The sequence below is a fragment of the Delphinus delphis genome, chromosome 3, assembly GCF_949987515.2.
Source record: "Delphinus delphis chromosome 3, mDelDel1.2, whole genome shotgun sequence".
Classification (NCBI taxonomy): Eukaryota; Metazoa; Chordata; class Mammalia; order Artiodactyla; family Delphinidae; genus Delphinus; species Delphinus delphis.
Window position 1 is genome coordinate 97,108,572 of NC_082685.1, and position 20,300 is coordinate 97,128,871.

At 37.6% G+C, this 20,300-nt stretch overlaps 1 protein-coding gene across 1 annotated transcript in view; it reads left to right on the forward strand.

Annotated features, from left to right (window-relative positions):
• Nucleotides 1-20,300, forward strand: part of MCTP1 (multiple C2 and transmembrane domain containing 1) — a 546,887-nt gene that overhangs the window by 462,775 nt on the left and 63,812 nt on the right. The window contains exon 18 of the mRNA XM_060009153.1: nt 7,098-7,151. Coding sequence (XP_059865136.1) covers nt 7,098-7,151 — 54 coding nt within the window. The remainder of the gene's footprint in view (nt 1-7,097; nt 7,152-20,300) is intronic.

The window sequence follows — 20,300 nt, forward strand, 5'->3', positions numbered from 1 at the left end:
TAATCTTCCCGAAGTGTACCATTTACCTTTATTATATCTGCTAAACTATACATTTACCTGAAAAGAACTTCTTGCCTATTACAACTCTAATGCTCCCAAACATATCTGATGGGGTTAGAGTGAAGAACATTTCTGAGAAGACTGGAAAAGACTGGAGATCATAGCAGCTCCCTCCTGCTGCTTTGCAGAAAATTTTTTAAATAGGTAACTTGGACTCTTTATTAGACACTTAAAAAAAATTCCTAAGGTTGTTTTTAAAACCTGAGACATTTAAAATTGTGCCCTTTTTTGTTACAAATTTGTGCTTCTGCAATGGAAACTTGGTTTTACAGAGAGAGGCTAAAGCATATAATTTTCTTTTTTATTTGAAATCTGTTTATTATTAATGAACAAAAATGTTTTGCTTTGAAAATATTCAATTTTATAAAATAGATTAATGGTAAGTCTAGTTATCTTTCGATTTCATTTGCAAAGCACATTAAACAATTCAATTTTTTGGCCTTTTGTATAATTTTTAACCCGAAAAATAATATTGCTTCAAGAAAGCATTAGTTTTTAAAAAGCACATTGCAAGTTAATAGTTGACCTATTTTTTCCCTGCTCAATCAAATTAGCATGCAATATTGTAAAGATGCCAAGATTAGAATTTTCCCTACAAGCGAAAATACAATACATTGTGAAGCCTTTAGATGGAGACATAGTTCAAATAAACACTAGAATTCTGTTCACAGTGCTTTGTTTAAGTATAAAAATGAACATTTAAGAATACTGAGAAGGAAATATGAAAAGAAATTCATTTAAGATGCTTATACTGATTATAGAATTTATATTGTATTTAGCCTTTCTTAATGGAAGGGTTTTTCTGCATATTAAGCTGACAAAGACTAAAAGGTTACATACTCTTGGCCAGTAAAGTAAATTTACTGTCCTTGCACCTTACAGCAAAGCATATTATACTGCAAATAAGAATGCTGTTGTTGATGATGCAGAATTCAGGCCGTATGTAATCAGTGGCATGCATCAAAAGTCATCTGGTAGCCACATTAAAGCCACGTTTCCTATTAAGAATCAGACTAAATTATAACATGGCACTTCCCAGAATGAGCCAAGGAAACGCATTCTGTGAGAAGAAATAATTGTATTTGAGTGTCTCTGTAAAAATCCGGAAGTCTTTTAGCAGTAAGTAATAATGCTTTTCTTTTTAGTCTGCCTTCTTTTGTATTGCAATATATTCAGCTTCACTGGCAAGCCTATCACACTAATTATTATTACATCTAGTGGTTCAGTTATCTTGATGACTACTGTAGCTGAAATACTCCCAGGTCAAATTCTTAATAGCGTGAATCAGACTAAGCAGCCGTCATACATGCAGTTGCTTTTGAGATAGACTAAACAGTGTATTCCAGGCCTGTTTATGGGTTTTATTATTCTTTCAGATGTGGAGTAAATTATACGTACAGGTTAATTGCGCCATTCATTTTGCAAAAGTTCCTTCTCAAAAATCTTGAGAGGTGCAGGTGTCCTGTGGTGAAAATGACAGCACAGGCGCACCTATGATGATCTTATTGACCACAAAAGTCTTCAGCCCAACCTCCAGTGCTTTTAAGTGATCCGAAATAATCTGAGTGGTTGGTTATATGCATCTTCTCAATTCATAGACTTTCAATAATTTCATATGATACTTGCACATGTAATACATCCATTGGCACACAAATGCCTGTTCTGCTTGGTTTATGTACACACAAAATGGTATAAATGAACTCCAGACCATGTGGAAGCAAACTGCTCTACCCAAATTCCTCCATATCTCTAGAGTGGAAATAAGCATTTAGTTTGTAATGTATCCAAATATAAGCATCTGTACACATTTGGATGTTCTATGAATATAAAATTAAATATGAAACTTCTTTCTTTTGTGACAGTTTTCTTTCTTTAATTTTTTAACATTGCAGTTGCACATCTGGACAGCAGTGATTTCTTCTTTAATTTAAATGTGTTGCTTTTTTACAGACCGTTTTGAGTAAAGCAATTTGAATTGTGCAACTGTTCATTCTGAACATAGAAAAACATCCATTTAATTCAAAGATTATTTCTGAGAGAAAAAGTAAACATATAAAAGAAACTGGTTTGTGTCAGCGCTGGCTTTCCAGGGTTTTTGGCTTTGTGGTACTCAATACTTATCTTACAAAGGTAACATAACCAAGATTTTTCCCTTTTTCTTTTAAGACATATAAATAAGTGGAAGACTTTAGCCCTGGGAAAATCATAATACAAAGTGTTTTAAGAATTATTTATGGAACTTTTAACCCCCTTTTGTCATTTTAGCTTTCAAACATGCACCCTAAATTAGTATTAAAAAGCGGGACTCAGTATCCACTGTCCTGTGATGATTTTAATAGTGAAGTTTACCCGAATCTACTTTTCCTCATCCTTTGACTGTTTCGGTCTGCCTTTTCTGCATCCTGTTGGTCCCCTCCCTTATACATCTTTGTCTAGTGCAGTAATTCTAAACATATTGTCATATTTTTGTTCAGATTACCAGAATCATTTTTAACATTTTCAGCCAAATAAAATTTTATTTCCTTGCAAATCATAAAGCATTTAGTTGTGTCAAATTATAATTAAAAGTCATAATTTTAATAGACCTCCTATACAACTGTATAAAACATACAGATTCTTCAGATGCAGTTTTGCTCCATTTTGATAATGGATTTTTAAAATATACAGCTACATATTCTATTGTATATGTTAATGACGAATGTTCAGCAAATGTGGACTATGAAAGAAGAAATATTATGCTTCTAAAAATAGTGTTATCTGCTTATTCTTTGGCTGTAATGTAGCTGGAACGCTGCATTTGGGGCTGTCTACGTGTGTTTTTTAAAATGTCATCTTTATTAGTATTACATTCAAGGAATAGTACCAAGAATCAGTTTCTTTCAAGACCTTCCTCCAGTGTGTGGCATATAAGTCTGTGACGGGCGACATTACAGAAGGTCATGTCACTTTTAACTGCTTGCATTACATCTTTCTGATTTCCCTAGTGCCCTTCTTTTGTTTGATTAATACTACTTGCTTTCAAGCAAGGTATCAGAAAGCATAATTTGGAAAAAGAATTCTAGGGCCAATCTGAGATATTCTCCCTTACAAAAAGAGGAAAAAAACCCCAACTTTATAAAAATGTATCTTTTCTAACACATGCATTTTTGTCGCTCTTCATTTTTTTTTTCCTCAAGGAAATCCTACAGATGTGTTGTTATTATATTATTGCTGACAAATGTTTGGGCAACTGGACTTTGTATACTTGAAAACAAAACTATGTAGCCCTTATTTGGTTTTATTTGAAGAGGAAAGAGCTGGAATTTGAGACTGGGACTCCCTTATTTTATTTGTTTCCTTAGTTAAGTGTTAAACTCCAGCAGTCTTTCTAAATAGCAGGTGTTACTTGAGTTCTCTGGGAAAGGTTGCAATTTTGTGCAATCCTTAAATGCACTTCAGTGATATATACAGTTTGTTTTTAAAAGCTCAGTTTGCAGTTTCTGTATTCATTGCGTTTGTCCAGGGCTTATGTCTTAGAGCACAGCCCAGCTTCTGAGACACTGTTGCCTTTAAAGCCATCCATTTCATTGGACCCTTAAAGCCTGAAAATTAGTTGCGAAACCATTATCATTTTAATTGGGAATCTTTATCCACCACTCTACCTGTGCCCCTTTATATGTTCCTTAGTGTCAGTGAAACAACCAGAATTGTGTATGTCATTCAGAACCCTGAATATTTTGCCCAGGAAAAAAAATATATATATCATTTAATTTCCAAAAATTAATGTTTAAATATTATTAAATTGATGTTATTTCTACTTTTATTAGTAGCTCACATTTTTTAGTACTTCGGTACAGGAACTGTGCTGAACAAGTTAAACACATTGTCTCATTGGACCCCTAATCAACACTGTGGGGAAGGTGGTATTATCATCTCCATTTTCCAAGGCACCTTAAGCTTCATCTGAGCAAACTGTAACAGTGGGATACATTCTGAAGCAGCTTAAAGGCATCACTAGGAAACCATCTGTATTATAAATCCTCACTTGTAGATGTTTATGTTGTAGCGTTAAAAAGTCACTGGAGGAGGGGAAAAGCCCTCACTCGGGTGCTACAACACAACACAAAGGCCTCTCGCTAACACAACACTTTTCTGCCAAATGTAAAAGCAAATAGTTGTGTTTGGGTGATTCTGGCTGCGCATTTGTGGGGCAGTTGTGCGTAGCCAATTACCCACTTGTGCAGGGTGGGAACAGTTTGGGTTTTGCAAATGAAGAGCCTGATTCTGTAGACCTTTGGAGTCCTTCTTGAACATAAGATCTGCAACTGATTTGTGAAATGCATAAATTAACTTCTTGGTTTTTTTATGGTTCAATAATATTTTGAATCTTTGAAAATTAACTTAAAGATAGTGGAGATCTCCAAATCTTAAAGTAACGGTTAAATATCCATGCTTTCTATTGCCAGGCACAGTTTGAATATTTGATTCATTAATCTGCATCATTGAGTAGGAGGTATGTCTTTGCAGGTGAGCTAGTTGAGTTCTGTGAGATAAATGATAGGCCCTCTACCAAAATGCATGTTCAAAGATATGAAGCATAGATGAGGTTTTCTTCTGTTCGGTCTATCAACAAATATTTCTTGAATACTTATTATGAACTGCTAGGCACAATCTGAAACCATTCTGCCTTCCTTGCACTGTAGTACGATGGTAAGTACTGAAGAGGAGAGATACATAATACATTCTTAACAATAACCACCTAAAATATTGTTTGATTTTTATGTATAAGAATAAAAGTATAATATTCATTTCATTTTCCATATTTGGTATATGAGTCTACATGAGTAATTTTAGGAAAAAATTACTTAATCTAATATAGATCAAATAATCATATTGTATACCTGGAATATATATAATTTTTATTTTTTAAAAATAGATAATGACAACCTTAAAATATTACTTAATATAAATCTAAAATTTATAACACCATTTTATAAGAGATACAAAAGTATGATCATTAAAAAAATCATGTGAGAGGTCAAACGTTTTTTTGTTTTGCTTTTCCTTTTTTTTTTTTTTTTTTTTGGTTTTAGAACTGGGCAGGGTTTCAGAGCTGGCTGTGCTATCCCGCAATCTGGGGCTGAGTTCTAGTTTAGCTACTTGCTGTGTTAGGTGAATTCTTTTGATGCAACACAATGTACTGAAATATTGTGACTGCCTCTCCTATTTCAACCTCCATCACAAAGGTCCCAGTTTGGAATAGTCTGGCATGCAGCACCCCAGTTATACATTGTCACTATTGTTGTCTATATATTTATGATATGCATGCTTCAAATTTTCGGGAAGTTAAAAGTCAACATGAAAGGCTATCTGACAGCCCCCATTTAAATTCTATTGGATTATAAGCCTCTTGTGGGCTGACATGACTATAGATTAAGTATTTGTGTGTTATTCATCTTTCTATTCCCACAGTCCCTAGTACCGTGTGCCTTGGTCAAGGGCATTTGTAATAAATGCTTATGGAGTATCTGAGTATAGTTAGAATGTCAAGAGTCCTTTCTTGCTGAGGCTGAACTACTTTATATGTCCCCAAAATCAGTGTAAACTCTAACCCGATAAAGGAAACAGAACATTGTGCTACTCTGATTCTTTTGAAATGCTGAGTGTCCAAATGAAAGACCACCAGATTCTACCACTTAATAGAAGATTTAAAGGCTGACATTAAATTAAGAACAATTTCCCAGTTTGTCAGATACTTTTAGTTATATATCAGCTCGTGAGAACTAGAAGTTTGTGTTTGGGTTCTTCTTTTAGATCCGTTAATGCTTTTAGAAACTTTGAGAAAAATTATTAGGATAACTGAGCGTCCTGACGTATTATCTCAGTTTATGTAACTCTTTGTTTAGTAAGTCTTAGATACTGAAGTTTTCATTCATAGCATATTCCTGTCTCTAGCCTAAAGCCACGTGAAAGAAGAGCTAGCTATCTCTGTCTTCTAAAGTTAGGAGCTTTGGGAGAAAGGTTTAAAAATATTTGATAACCATGATTCTGTCGAGTTTATTCAGAGATAAAGATACTGGATAAAAAAATAGAAGCACCACAAGAAATTATATCAAATGGAGTAAACACAGTTATAAGTTAGCACTTACCTGAATAAGAGCTCCCCCCAGAGTTTTTAAATTTTTGGATTCCATGGAGTGTGTGTGTATAAAAACATGATAAAACACCTGAAATGGGGTGAGGTCTCATTTGTAATGCCTGTAGTTATATATTGATCCAGGCAAGGGGAAATTATTTGGCAAATCCAAAATGACTATACCATTCTGCTGAAGTAGGTTAACCAGGAGCCATTGAAAAATACATGCGTACATATCTATCTACATGGGTTCTATATACATAATATACACATTTGATTATTGAATACATCTTTTCTTTCAGTAGTAATGTTCATTCTCATAACATAATCCATGTGTAAAATCACAGAGAATTAAAATTAGAGTTTCAGGTAATCCACAAAATGAACAAGTCATTCAGAGATGGTCAAGAGTTGACACTATATGTCAGAATTAAAATTGGAGCCCAGAAAGATATTGTTAGCATTATGCCGTAGCTCACCAGCATGAATCCACGAACAGGCATAGATTTTTATCTTAGGGTTTGGTGACAAGTGAATTAGAAATAGCAGAGCTCTTTTCTGCTATCTAGCTCCAAATTTAAAGTGCCTAATTAATATAGACAGTGGAGTAGGTAAAAAAAGAAATCTCCTGATTTAAAGCATCCTTCAAATGAGTGTTAGTTTACCTTATGCATATTTCCAATTCTTTAAATTGTCACAGAACATTTCACACAAATAGGGTTCCCCTGACTGGGATTCAGGTCCCTGGTGTTCATCAATTAAAGGCATAGCATTTTCCTAATCCCTGTCTCTAGATCAGATATTCCCTCTCAGTGCGTCCGTTTCAAATGTTAATAAAGTTTTCACTTCTAAAAGGTTCAAAATGACAGAACAAAATTCTCTCCTTTAAGAGCATGAAAACGACTTCTGTTTCTGTCTGCAGGTAGTGGAGGACATGCTAGAGGACGAGGAAGAAGAAGATGACAAAGATGACAAGGTAATTATCTTTCCCAGCACTTGGGTACCTGGGGATGGGGAAATGTAGACATGACACTGTTTTCACAGACAGTTAAAAAGGAGTTGAAGTGTTTGAGTCCAGAAAATTGGACAGTGCTGTTTATCATCCTAACAATGCCACTGCATGTTGCAAAGAGGGAGAGAGGGCTATAAATCGTCTTCGCTTTTGTCCAGAGCTGGGTCAAATATTTTTCTGCCAGGAACAAAAAAAAATAATTCAGCTTGTCTGGAACTTGATAGCTCTCACGAAGATAACGACAGTGACAACTGTTTTTGAAGGGCAAAAATTTGTCCTATCTTGAGTATTACAAATCAGGCTATACTTGGGGGGAAGAGAGGAGTGAAGAAAAATAGCAGCCTGCATGTGTCAAACATGGATATTGTCATCTGTAATTTTCCAAGAATTGCTCAGCAAAAGAACACGTGTGCGGAGGACTCCAGAGGGCATTTAAATAATCCCAGTGCTCACTGCCCTGGCTTAGACTTGGAATGGCCCGTGGCTCCTTGGTCAGGAAAGTCTGTTCAGAGAGGCTCGTGTTTCGATTGCTGGTTGGCTTGGGGTTGGTGGCCACAGTAAATAACAGCTAGTTTCTGGGACTGCTTGGATTGGTTGTCCCCTGGGGAGAGTGGACAACTGGAAGGAGGAATCAGAATGGCCTTGCACCACTGCAGCAGTGGCTGAGGTCGAAGGACAGCTTTCTATGGCAAGGAGGCTAGTGATGCTGGTTTATCATCATCTTTGGGCACTTCTAGATCTAAAATCCAAAAAGTCTTAGGGTACGATAGAGGGGGGGAGTGACTGAGGGGGGAGTGAAAATATCATTCATTATTTCCACATTGTTCAGCCTATAAAACCGGATTTTGACCTTCATGGAATCTATCTGACTTCTGCTATAGTAAAGCACTGAAATTTTTTAAAGAAAGGAGAAAAACAGTGTATCTTAATTTATGCCCTTGACCTTTGATTCCAGTAGAGATGTACACTTATATCCCAGTATAAGAATTTGAGTGCTGGAAGCAAGCATTGGAAATGTCAAAACAATTCACAGTGATTAGTTAACTTCCCAAATGATTTTTTTCCTGACATATTCAATGCTGGAAGGAAAACGGAAACATACACGCACACACACTTTCTCCCTTCTACTGCTATTTCAAACATTTTTAAATTCATAGAGTTTTTATGTGAGATTTTTCTTCTGGACATCATTTAGTCATTAGCAACATCATCAAACATAAAGTAACAAAATCTCCTTTCTGCAAAAACACATATGTGCTTGTTTTTAATGTTGAATAACATGAGCATACACTTCTGGCAATAAATGATATGATTTATTGTTAAGGTCAGTTGTAGAGCCGTAGAGAGCTTGTATTTTAAACTCAACATGCCAGCTCTGAATCATCATTTCTCTACTGATAAACGCTGAGCTGCCATCCATTTATGGCCACTTTCCCTTGCTTGTTGCTGCTTTATTATTAAAGCCACCTTAAAGGTCCATTCTGGTAGCAGGCGTTTCCCGAGAAATGTTAATAAGTGGAAACCCTTGGTGAAGTCTAGTACTTCAGTGCCCCTGCTTGAAGTCAACCTAGATTTTTTTTAGCCAGTTTGTTGATATTCTATACCACTAATCTCCCTTTTTGGTCATCTTTTAATAGAGAGGGTGTTAGGAGTGGCACATTGTTAGACGTTAGCACAACCTGGTTAACCAGTTCACCAAAACATAGATGTCATGCCAGGGTGGAAACAACCCCAGATCTCTGGAGTGGCATCTGTTGTTATCCAGTGTTTGGTTGTCTGAGATCGACACCCTGGTTCTAATGTACTTTCAGGTCTCGTTACCAAAGTTGATTGAAAGCGAGCGCTTAAATGACTGTGTGAATTTAACTGTATTCTTCTGTACAGGATGCCAACAAACAGTGTGTTTTCCATATGAAAGGATTGTGAGCTGATTTTCATAAATCCAGCCCTTTATTTGAGTGATATATAAGAAGGTTTTGCTTTTCTTCACTCATAACGCAATTGATAGTATACAAATCATATCTGAACAAAAATAAAATTTCAAATGTAATAATTTACAATAGACTTTTAGGGACTTGCATCATAGAGGGAAGAATCTTAGAGTGGAAAGCTTATATTCTGGAAATACAAAGTTTTTAATATAAGAAATGAAAACATGAAAGGATCCTTCAAGTTTCTATTTACCAGTTTCCGTCTCTCGACTGGCTCTCGCAGTGGTAAATCTAAGTCTTGGCTATCAGATGTGTCTGAGTGGGAGAAGGGTAATTTCCTACTTTAAAAAATTCATTGGTTCCTCTATTTAAAGTTTGTGTATAGAGTCATGCGTAATGGAGTTTCATGAGAAAACAAGTGTGTTTTTTGCCATACGAGCAGGTACTGACCCCTAGCTCTCATTATTTCTCTGTTTTCTCATATGGTATAATAGTGGGGTCAGGTCAGTGGGTCCTCTTATAGGATAAAAGTAAAAAAGATTAATAAATGTGCCAAAGCCTCACTTTAATTGAACCTGAAGCATATGTTGCAAGTATGTAAAATACGTCCCAGATGTTTCACCAGGGCTAGTGTCTTGGCTTTCCCTGATTACCACAAGGCAGCTATTAGTCCTGTAACCTTTGGACTTGGGGGTAAATGGGGTATTACGTGGCACAGAATGAGAGCACCTGTTTTCCATTCAGCAAAGACCCCTGGCAGGCTTTGCCTAAGCCCATTCATATGTTTTCACTTAGCAGATTGTTGGGCGATTATGAAAAGTGTCTTTCTTTAGAGCCAGCATTGATATTAGTCACTCACAATGAAAGGACAAGTCATTGGCTACTTGACAAGGTCCGTGTGAGCAGAAACTGAAGTTGTTCACTTCTTTTGAGCTTGGAGTGTTTTCCCTCAACATAATTACATAGATGGCATGTATAGACACAGGTATAAGAAGTTGAAGCAAAGATGATAATTACTTAACAGAATAGTTCTGTAATAGCTTTTCTTTAGTACTGACTTTAGCACCTGGGAAGACTTTGGTTAAAGTTGGTAAAAACAAAGTCATGATTTACCTGGATTCCCAGATCTTGAAGTTTTTCCACATTATGGACTATGAGTATTTTTTCGTAAGTTCTTCCTTTTTACTAAAACAGCTAATTATTAATCAGGTGAGGGTTTGTGATGCTCAGACTTATCCTTTATTCTAAGAATCCATTGTCCACATTTGCTTAAATCTAAAATTAGGCGGCTTCTCTCTTAATCCAATTCCATGGTTTTCACAAAGGCAGAGAATATGGGTCTTAGTTATAAATCATTGACTTGTTAATATTTTCACTTATATCTGCATTATGTAGTAGCTCTAGGTTAAGCTGTGCTGGAGATGAAATTTTTCTTGAATTAAATGTTAGAAAGACATCATATTGCATTCTCATTTGCCTTTGTTGTAAAGCATTCTTTCAGCCATCAACCACAAAGTCACAGTTTGATCTGATTTTTTTACCTGACAACAGATTCTGCCTTTGTGGTTAATACAATATCTTTATAAATAAGGCTTAGATAAATTACCTACGTGGAACTATCAACAAACCATATAATAGTGTTTTTCACCATGTTACATATAATAATACAGTGGTCAATCTGCATAATCTGGACATCTAATTAATGAAGATTAGCTTTTGTTTTGTAGCTTTAAAAGTTTAGGCGTGCTTCCCATGTTGTGTCCTACCCTTATAATAGGATCCAGCTGCAGTATCAGGAAGCAGAAGATAGAATGCAGGTTTTCCTCAGGAAAAACATGGATCCAAATGCATGGCATTCTAGTAATGTTTATCGAAAAAGATATTAAAATGTTCAGACATTTATGCTTACATTGCTTCTCTTTTTTCTTCAGCCATTATGTCAAGCTTACTGTGTTTCAAGATAAGTAGCTACAATGAATGAAATATATCTCAGTTACGTCAGAACACAGATTATTTGCCTTACTTCTCAAGATCTGTATTTTCTGGTTTGATCCTCCAGCCCTAAACATGTATATAATATACCCAAGATGCATACATCTCTGCATCTCAAATTAACTGTGAGGGGCGGAAGAAAGAGATAACTCTAATAAGTAAATGGTATGAGAGGAGCTTTTAATCTGACAAAACAGTATTTTCTAGTTATAGTCAATGAAATAACTGCATGGTGGGGAAATGGATTAAAGCTTTGGAGAAAGGCAGGAAAGGAGGAGACAAAAAAAAAATCCTAACTTATCTTTAAGTGGAATACCATTGTATTAGCTTATTAGTATTTTATTTTTTATTTATTATTTTATTATTATTTATTTTATTTTTATTTATTATTTATTTTAAAATTTTGTGGTTAGTATTTATTAGTAGTATTATTGGTGTCATTGCTGCATAACAAATTATCACAAACTTAGAGGCTTTTCTAATTTTAAAATATTTATTTGAAAAAAAAATTTATTTGCTAGGACTAGTAATAGTTCATTATAAAATATTAAAATAGGATTTCTTTTTTTCATATTTTAATTTTATTGGAGTATAGTTGATTTTCAATGTTGTGTTAGTTTCAGGTGGACAGCAAAGTGATTCAGTTATACATATACATATAGTCATTCTTTTTTAGATTCTTTTCTCATATAGGTTATCACAGAATATTGAGTAGACTTCCCTGTGCTATACAGTAGGTCCTTGTTGGTTAAATCTACTTTATATATAGTAGTGTGTGTATGTTCATCCCAAGCTCCTGATTTATCCCTCCCCCCCCTCGTTTCCCCTTTGGTAACTGTAAGTTTGTTTTTGGTATCTGTAAATCTATTTCTGTTGTGTAAATATGTTCATTTGTATCTTTTTAAATTAGATTCCACATATGAGTGATATCATATGCTAGTTCTCTTTCTCAGTCTGACTTTCTTCACTTAGTATGATAATGTCTAGTTCCATCCATGTTGCTGCAAATAGCATTATTTCATTCTTTTTTATGGCTGAGTAATAATATTCCATCGTATATATGTACCACATCGTCTTTATCCATTCCTCTGTTGATGGACATTTAGGTTGCTTCCATGTCTTGGCTATTGTAAATAGCGCTGCAGTGAGCATTGGCGTGCGTGTATCCTTTCGGATTATGGTTTTGTCTGGATATATGCCCAGGAGTTGGATTGCCGGATCATATCGTAGTTCTATTTTAAGTTTTTTAAGGAACCTCCATAGTGTTCTCCATAGTGGCTGCACCAGTTTACATTCCCACCAACAGTGTAGGAGGGTCCCCTTTTCTCCACACCTGCTCCAGCATTTGTTATTTGTAGACTTTTTGATGATGGTCATTCTGACTGGTATGAGGTGATACTTCATTGTAGTTTTGACTTGCGTTTCTCTAATAATTAGTGATGTTGAGCATCTTTTCATGTGTTTTTTGGCCATCTGTATGTCTTCTTTGGAAAAATGTCTATTTAGATCTTCTGCTCATTTTTTGATTGGATTGTTTGTTTTTTTGACATAGAGCTGCATGAGCTGCTTGTATGTTTTGGAAATTAATCCCTTGTCAGTTGCTTCATTTGCAAATATTTTCTCCCATTTTGTGGGTTGTCTTTTCAGTTTGTTGATGGTTTCCTTTGCTCTGCAGAAGCTTTTAAGTTTAATTAGGTCCCATTTGTTTATTTTTGTTTTCATTTTCATTATTCTAGGAGGTGGATCAAAAAAGATATTATAGCGATTTATGTCAAAGAGTGTTCTGCCTATATTTTCCTCTAAGAGTTTTATAGTGGCTGACCTTACATTTAGGTCTTTGATCCACTTCGAGTTTATTTTTGCATATGGTGTTTGGGAGTATTCTCATTTCATGCTTTTACATGTAGCTGTCCAGTTTTTCCTGTACCACTCATTGAATAGACTGTCTTTTCTTCATTGTATATTCTTGTCTCCCTTGTCGTAGAATAATTGACCATAGTGTGTGAGTTTATTTCTGGTTTAAAACCATACGCATTTATTAGCTCTCAGTTCAGTAGATCAGAAGTCCAGGTGTGGCTCAACTGAGTTCTCTGCTCAGTCTCACACTCAGGTATCAGTCAAGCTGAGTTCCTGTCTAGAGGCTCTGCAGAAAAATCCACTTTCAAGCTCATTTAGTTTGTTGGTAGAATGAAGTTCCTTGTAGTTGAAGGACTGAAGCCCTTGCTTTCTTGTTGGCTTTCTGCTCTGCGTCTCCACTTTCCATGGCCCCATCCATCTTTATATCCATCAGTGGAGAATCACCCCTGTCTCAAATCTCTTTCATACTTCAAATCTGTTTCTTCAGGAAGACCCCAGTTGTTTTAAGGGCTCGCCTGATTACGTCAGGCCCACCAAAGCTAATCTCCCTTTTTAAAGTGAACTGTGCTGTGTAACATAACCTAATCATAGGAATAACTATCCCATCATATTCCAAAATCCTCCTCACACACAAAGGCAGGGGATTATTCAGGACATATACACCAAGAGGTAGGAATCTTGGCAGCCATCTTAGAATTCTGCCTGATACGACCATCTAGTCCCACCCGTGCTCTAGAACAAAAATGGAACAGTCTTTCCATTTCTTGTTTTGCTAGACCCTGATATAACTATCCTAAAGTAAAGAAATTAGAAAAGCCTGCCTGCCTAGACATGTCCTTTCAAACATTATAGGAAACATCTCATACCAGAGGTATAAACTGAGATATATTTTATAGTCATAGTACAATATGTTCCACTTGCTTATTATCTAATTCACCTCTGCAGTGAGGGCAGTTGGGCATGCAGAAAGCCCGACGGGCTCTTTACCCTTGTTGCTTCCTTCTGGGGAGAAGAGCAAATAAGAATAAAATTGGCAAAAAGTGGGAAAGGGTCCATTCCTCCTATTGGGAACCTGTTGATGCCTGGGCCCACTGAGCAGACAGCCTACTGACCTCAAGTCAGTAGAAACAGTCTCTACTACATCTAGAATCATAGCAAAATTAAAACTGGTGGATACCCAGGACGGGCAAAAGAAGGCTGCCTTGCTGCCCCATGGCCTTCCGTCTCCTGGAAGGCAGGAGGCCTTCTGCCTGCACACACGCAGCTGACTCCCCCATTTGGCCTCTCAGGAGCTGCCTGTGCACAGCCCTTGGGCCAGAGCCCATCCAGCACACATGGCTGGCCCCTGGAGCCAGGCTCCGTAACACTGTGACCCTGACTGGGGCATCAGGGGATGTGTCCACAATGACTGAGGTTTGCTTGATAGGTGGCATGGACCAGAGTCCTTAGCAGGAGTCTAGGATTAGGGGCCTCTGGCACCAGGGGCACCAGGTGTTTCTCATCCCAGGGTCCCCTTATGGGCCAGTGGAACTTCTGCTATTCCATGATTCCTTTCTTTGAGCCCCTGACACTCAGCAGATGCCAGTCCATCCTCTCCCTGCCCCTTCTAGACCTCATTTTAAAATGAGGAAACCATAGTTCATACAACTTAAGTGAATTGCCAGAGGTGATATAGACAATAAGTGGCAAAGCCAGGGCTAAAACTCAGGTTTCTGAGTATAGAATCTTTATACTTCCTTAAGGTTTTCCACTAAAAAAAAAAAAAAAAACAAGTAGATGCAAATTATCTCAGGGATGATCTTTAGTAGCACAATCAGAGAACATACTATCCAACCCAGCTAGGGGCTGTTTACATCTAGGTTTCCACTTCTTCTCACTTTCCTCTTATGCTTTCAGCTCTTTCCCATCATCCCAGCTAAGGAGCTATGTGGTAGGCAGAATAATAGCCCCTCAGAGAGGTCCTGTCCTAATCCCTAGAACCTGAGAATATGTTACACTACATGGCAAAGAGGCATTAGGTAGCAGATGGGGTGAAGGTTGCTAAACAGCTCATTTTACAATAGTGAGATTATCCTGGATTATCTGAGTGGGCCCAATATTACAAGTGTCCTTAAAAAGTGGAAGAGACTGGGCTTCCCTGGTGGCGCAGTGGTTGAGAGTCCGCCTGCCGATGCAGGGGACACAGGTTCGTGCCCTGGTCCGGGAAGATCCCACATGCCGCGGAGCGGCTGGGCCCGTGAGCCATGGCTGCTGAGCCTGCGCGTCCGGAGCCTGTGCTCCACAACGGGAGAGGCCACAACAGTGAGAGGCCTGCGTACTGCATAAAAAAAAAAAAAAAAAAATAGTGGAAGAGACCATCAGAGTGTGCAGCAATGGCCAAAACCAATGCTCAGAACCTTCCCAGCAAGAAAGAAGAGCTGCTGAAACATCTGGACCACCTGAAAGTGGAGCTCTCCCAGGTGCACATCGCCAAAGTGACAGGTGGCATATGGTCCAAGCTCCCGGAGACCTGAGCTGTCTGCCAGTCTGTCACCCTTGTTCTCACCATCATTAACCAGATTCAGAAGGAGAACCTCAGAAAGTTCATAAGCCCCAGGATCTGCTGCCCAAAAAAGCATGTGCCCTGCACCGCAGGCTCAACAAGTACAAGTACAAGGAGAACCTGGAGATCAAGAAACAGCAGCTGAAGGAGCAGCCATAGAGGACCCACCGTGGGAACCCACAGTCAGGGCCAGAGCATTGGCATTAATAAAACACACACTGACTGGGGGCAGAGCAGGGAGGTGAGCAGCTGTACTGGCTTTGAAGGAAGAGGAAAGGGGCCATAAGCCAAGGAATGTGGGCAGCCTCTAGAAACTGGAAAGGCCCCTAGAGTCTCCAGAAAGAAATGCAGTCTTGTCCACATCTTGACTTTAGGCCAGTGAGATCCATTCTCAACTTCTGAACTGCCAAATTGTAAGATAATAAGTTTGTGTTGTTTAAGCCTAGGTTTACGATAATTTGTTACAGCAGCAATAGGAACTAATACAGGCACCTTCCAACTGCATTTTCTATACTTCTCAAAAAAAATGCTGCATATTAAAGCACTAGATCTGAGTTCCTAATTTTTCCTTATTATCTTAGTCGTACTCTTCTGCAAAAATATAGCTCTACAGTTCTTCATTTAATATGGAAACTAAAAACAGAATCTAACAAAACAAATATTTTTATCCAAATTGCCTTAGTTTTTATTTCAGAAAAGTTTGTCCAAAAGGAGAGTGGGTTAGAGCCCATCTCTAGTGCAGTTGATTACTTTCCTATTGAGGAACCTCTATTATTCATTGGTGAGTGGAGCACCAAGGCATGGTTAACTTCAGTTTTCAACAGAAGTTCACTTCCTCACAACTTTCATTCCATTCCTTAAAATGTTTCACTCTGCAAAAAACCAGGGCAGACGGTACTAGCCTTATTTAGGTCACAGACCTTTTCAGAATCTAAAGGCAGCTGTAGACATTCTCCCCAGAAGAAAACATATAAACACATATACAAATAACTTTTTTGTGCCATTTTTTTGCAATGGAAATTGAATTATTTTACAGAGACTATAACGTATCTTCCTAAAGTCTTATCTCTGTTGTTCTCACCACATTTTTCTTGACATTAATGCCTATTTTCCTCAAACACCTGAGATAAATGCAAATTTTTCAAGTAAAAATAAAGTTGAATTCAGCTCAAAAGTAAGCTTCTACAAGAAGGCTGATGTTTGGCTTTGATATTAAAATTACGGAGTGGTTTTTTTGACACAGCAATAGACTTATTATTTTTGACATCTGTTTGACTATGACTTTTCAGTTTCACAGCAATAAGTGCTTAAAATACTGATTTGGCAAAAGAAAACAGTAACAAACAAAATGGGAGCTGCTGTGGCTTTATTAGATGAGGGTTAGGCATAGTGAGATTCCTAGAGTTCTCCAAAATCCTTGTTGAGATCATGCTTTGAGAAGTCTGCATCATTAATGCTTTGTCATTTTTTTTTTAAAGGATCCAGTATTCATGGTTGCATGTTAAGGTCATCAGAGGCAGGATTAGCTTTCAAAGGGTTATCTAAGGATTCCAGCTGTCTATGGGTTTCTACCTGTAAACAAATTGGGAAGCTTTGTCGCTCCTTGTTCCAGTTTGCAGAAGCCCTTCTCCAGCCTTGGAATGTTTAGGTAGCTGTCTGCCCGCCATGTGCCCCTCCAGAGTGGCTGTTGAGCTAAAAGAATTTAAATGAAAAGATTGATTACCTAGGTGATTTGGCAAGAATATCCATCAAGTAAAGCTAACTATGATTGGACCATTTCCTTTTGGGTTATTCTAATAGTTGGATTTCCTTTGCCTCAAAAAAGAGGAACTTTCATTTGAAGGTCAACCAAACATTCGAAGACAGGTCCTCTGGAAAGCTAATTAACTTCTGTATTGCAGAAATGAATTGACTCTTCTACTCCCATTTCTTGACAAAACTTCTTGAAATAGAAGTGTGTCAGCCCTGGCTCTCAGGAGGTTGACAACGTTCATAGAAATAGAGACAAGTTTTTCATGATCGCTGGCGGAGTCGTTGACACTGGCTGACACAACTGCATGTTGAGATGAGGAGAATGTTTCTTCACCAAAGCAGCAGAACCAGATGTGTTGCCAAGCATCACAGATGCTCCATCTGAGCGCAGAGTGCCAAGATTTTTATTCTGCCTGGAAGTTTGTTTGGCAAAGAAATTCTTCACCATGTTAAAGACGTTGACTCTGCAGGTTCTAAAAGGAGTTCACGAAGTAGGAATTCTTCCTCGATTGTGATAACTTGCCAACAGGAGTTGGCTATGCAAATGGAGGTATCTATTTTCTCTAAGTTACATGCAGAAAATGAAATATTAAAGAAAGGTCAGAAACTCTGTAGTGGTGACATCATTTGATGAGAACACAACTTCAAGAAATGTGTGGCTTCACCACAATATTTCAATGGCCTCTGGGTTATTTCTCTTGGTGATATGTTGAACTCAAAAAATGTTTTAATACAAGTGTTTTTTCTTGGGGAAAATCCAAAGCCAGGTAAACCTCCAGTCTGTAAAAATCAAGATATTTTTATATAAAGAAAAAGATCCACAAGGTCTAATAGATTTTTAGAGTACGCAGCCTAAGGTACTCATTCAATTTTAGTGGTTCCATGCTTCCATGGGCCAGAATCTTGTCCCACAAAAAATACTTCACTTTTTGTGTTTCATCACACTCCATAATTAGTGTAGAATTAATAGATATAAAAACTTCATGGTACTTTTTTTTTCTTTGAAATTTTCCAACTTTAGCTAGACTCAAAGTAAATGAAGATATATGGCTATAATCATGTTAGCAGGGTGTGTTTTCTTAGATTCCTGTCAACAGGAAACTATTCTAGAGGTCTTAACATGGTAGTGACAATGTCACCTGTCTCTTTACCTTCTGTAGCATCTATGGCAGATTGCCTTCTGTTCAAAATGTACTTTCCTGCCTACTGATCTCAGACTTGGCCACGTAACTCACTTTGGCTGACCCATGCCACTTCCCAACGTGAAGGCTCAAGAGCCATCCTTGGCTCTGCCAGTTCTCTTTGTTTCCCCCTGAAACACAGCTGGAACTGTCCATGTAGGAGGTCTTCAGTCAGCCTGAGTTCTGGAATAAAGAGGACCTGGAGCCAACCCATGTGGACAGGTAACGTGAGCAAACAATAAGCCTTTGTTTTTATAGGCCTCTATGATTTTGAGGTCTTTTCTCACTGCAACATAATTAGGCTAGGCTGATAGATACAGCATTCTATGCCGTATCCTCTGCGTGAATCAATGTCCTGATATAATTTGACAAATGTTTTTTCAAAAGCAATCAAAGTCTCAGATAGGAAGTTTTAAAATGTTATTTTCTTCCTAAATTCACAAACATATTCCCACCCCTTGAAGCCCAATCTCAGGTATAGGTTGAACTATTTTGCCATTGTGTCCTTCTTATTGAAAACGGATACCTTTTTTTTTTTTTTTTTTTTTTACCATAAACATATATTGAAGGACAAGTCACTGGGTAAACCAAGAGAAATATGACACAATATGGGCCTTTCAGGAGTCACTGTCTGATGGGGCCCTTGGTGATGTAAACTAATACTTGTAATATGGTGAGAAAAATGCTATAATAAAGTTGTGAACAGAATCTGGGTGAGAAAAACAGGAGGGTGACCATCTTCATAGGACTGTCTGCAAATGTTGCACGGAGAAAATGGCATTTGGTTTGGGTCTTGAAGGATGAATGAGGATGTATGAGGAAGTGTGGTGTGTAAAGTCAAGGAGTATGTGGGGTAGTAGGGGCAGAAGTGGAGGAAAATGACACTGGACAGGGAAATTTACGGTTGTGAAGGCTTTGGCATCATCTAAGGAATTTGAATTCTATTCTCCAACCAGTGAAGAATAAAAGGCAGTTCTAAAGTAGAGATTTGTCATGATGAAACTTGTACTTTACAAAGGAAACTTTGGCAATGGGGCAGAGGATGGCATGAAAAGAGATGAGACTTGAAGTGGGGAAATAGGCTAGAAAGTTCCACAGTTACTCCGGCCATCAATAATGGCATCTTACACCTAAATGGTAATAATGACAATAGAAAGAAACAAATTTGAGAGATATTTTTAATAATGACTGTAAGAAGATTATTGAAAATTTTTATGTTGGGTAGAGTAAGGGGAAATTGAGGGTTTTGGATGACTGGGAGATGCCTAGCTGAGGCATCCTTATACGTATGTAGCACTTCAGTGTTTCAAAGTGCTTTCCCTTCCTTACCTTATTTAATGTTCTCGATGACTCTGTGTATTGGCTTATCAAGGATCCTTCCCATGCTTCAGTATCAGGAAGATTAACTTGGCTAGTGAGGAAGCAGCTAGAAACCAGATAATGTGACTAAATTAGAGAAGTAGTTGAGCCTAGAAACCAGTTAACTTATCTAATAGAGAAGAAGCTAAGACTAGGAATTAAGTAACTTGTCTGACGATGAAGAAACTGAGATCGGAAAAGAAATCCTCTCATTAATTTTCCTTCCCAGCAAAGCCTGTTGACCCACCTAGAGATGACAGCTAGGTCACTTGGGATGCAATTCTGCAGAGCCAGAGCCCGTTCTGTCCAGTATAGACAGAGAAAGTGTCCTATATGCCTGCCCCAGTCCTCTTTTTTCCCTGCATTCTAGGTCTTGAGAGAGTGTTTGGAAAAATGATGGCAACAGGTCTACGAATAGTGCCTTTTTCCCATTTACCCATTCAGTGTGCTTCCAATAAGTAAACACAGATCCAATGTGGAAGCAAGAAGTATGAATGTA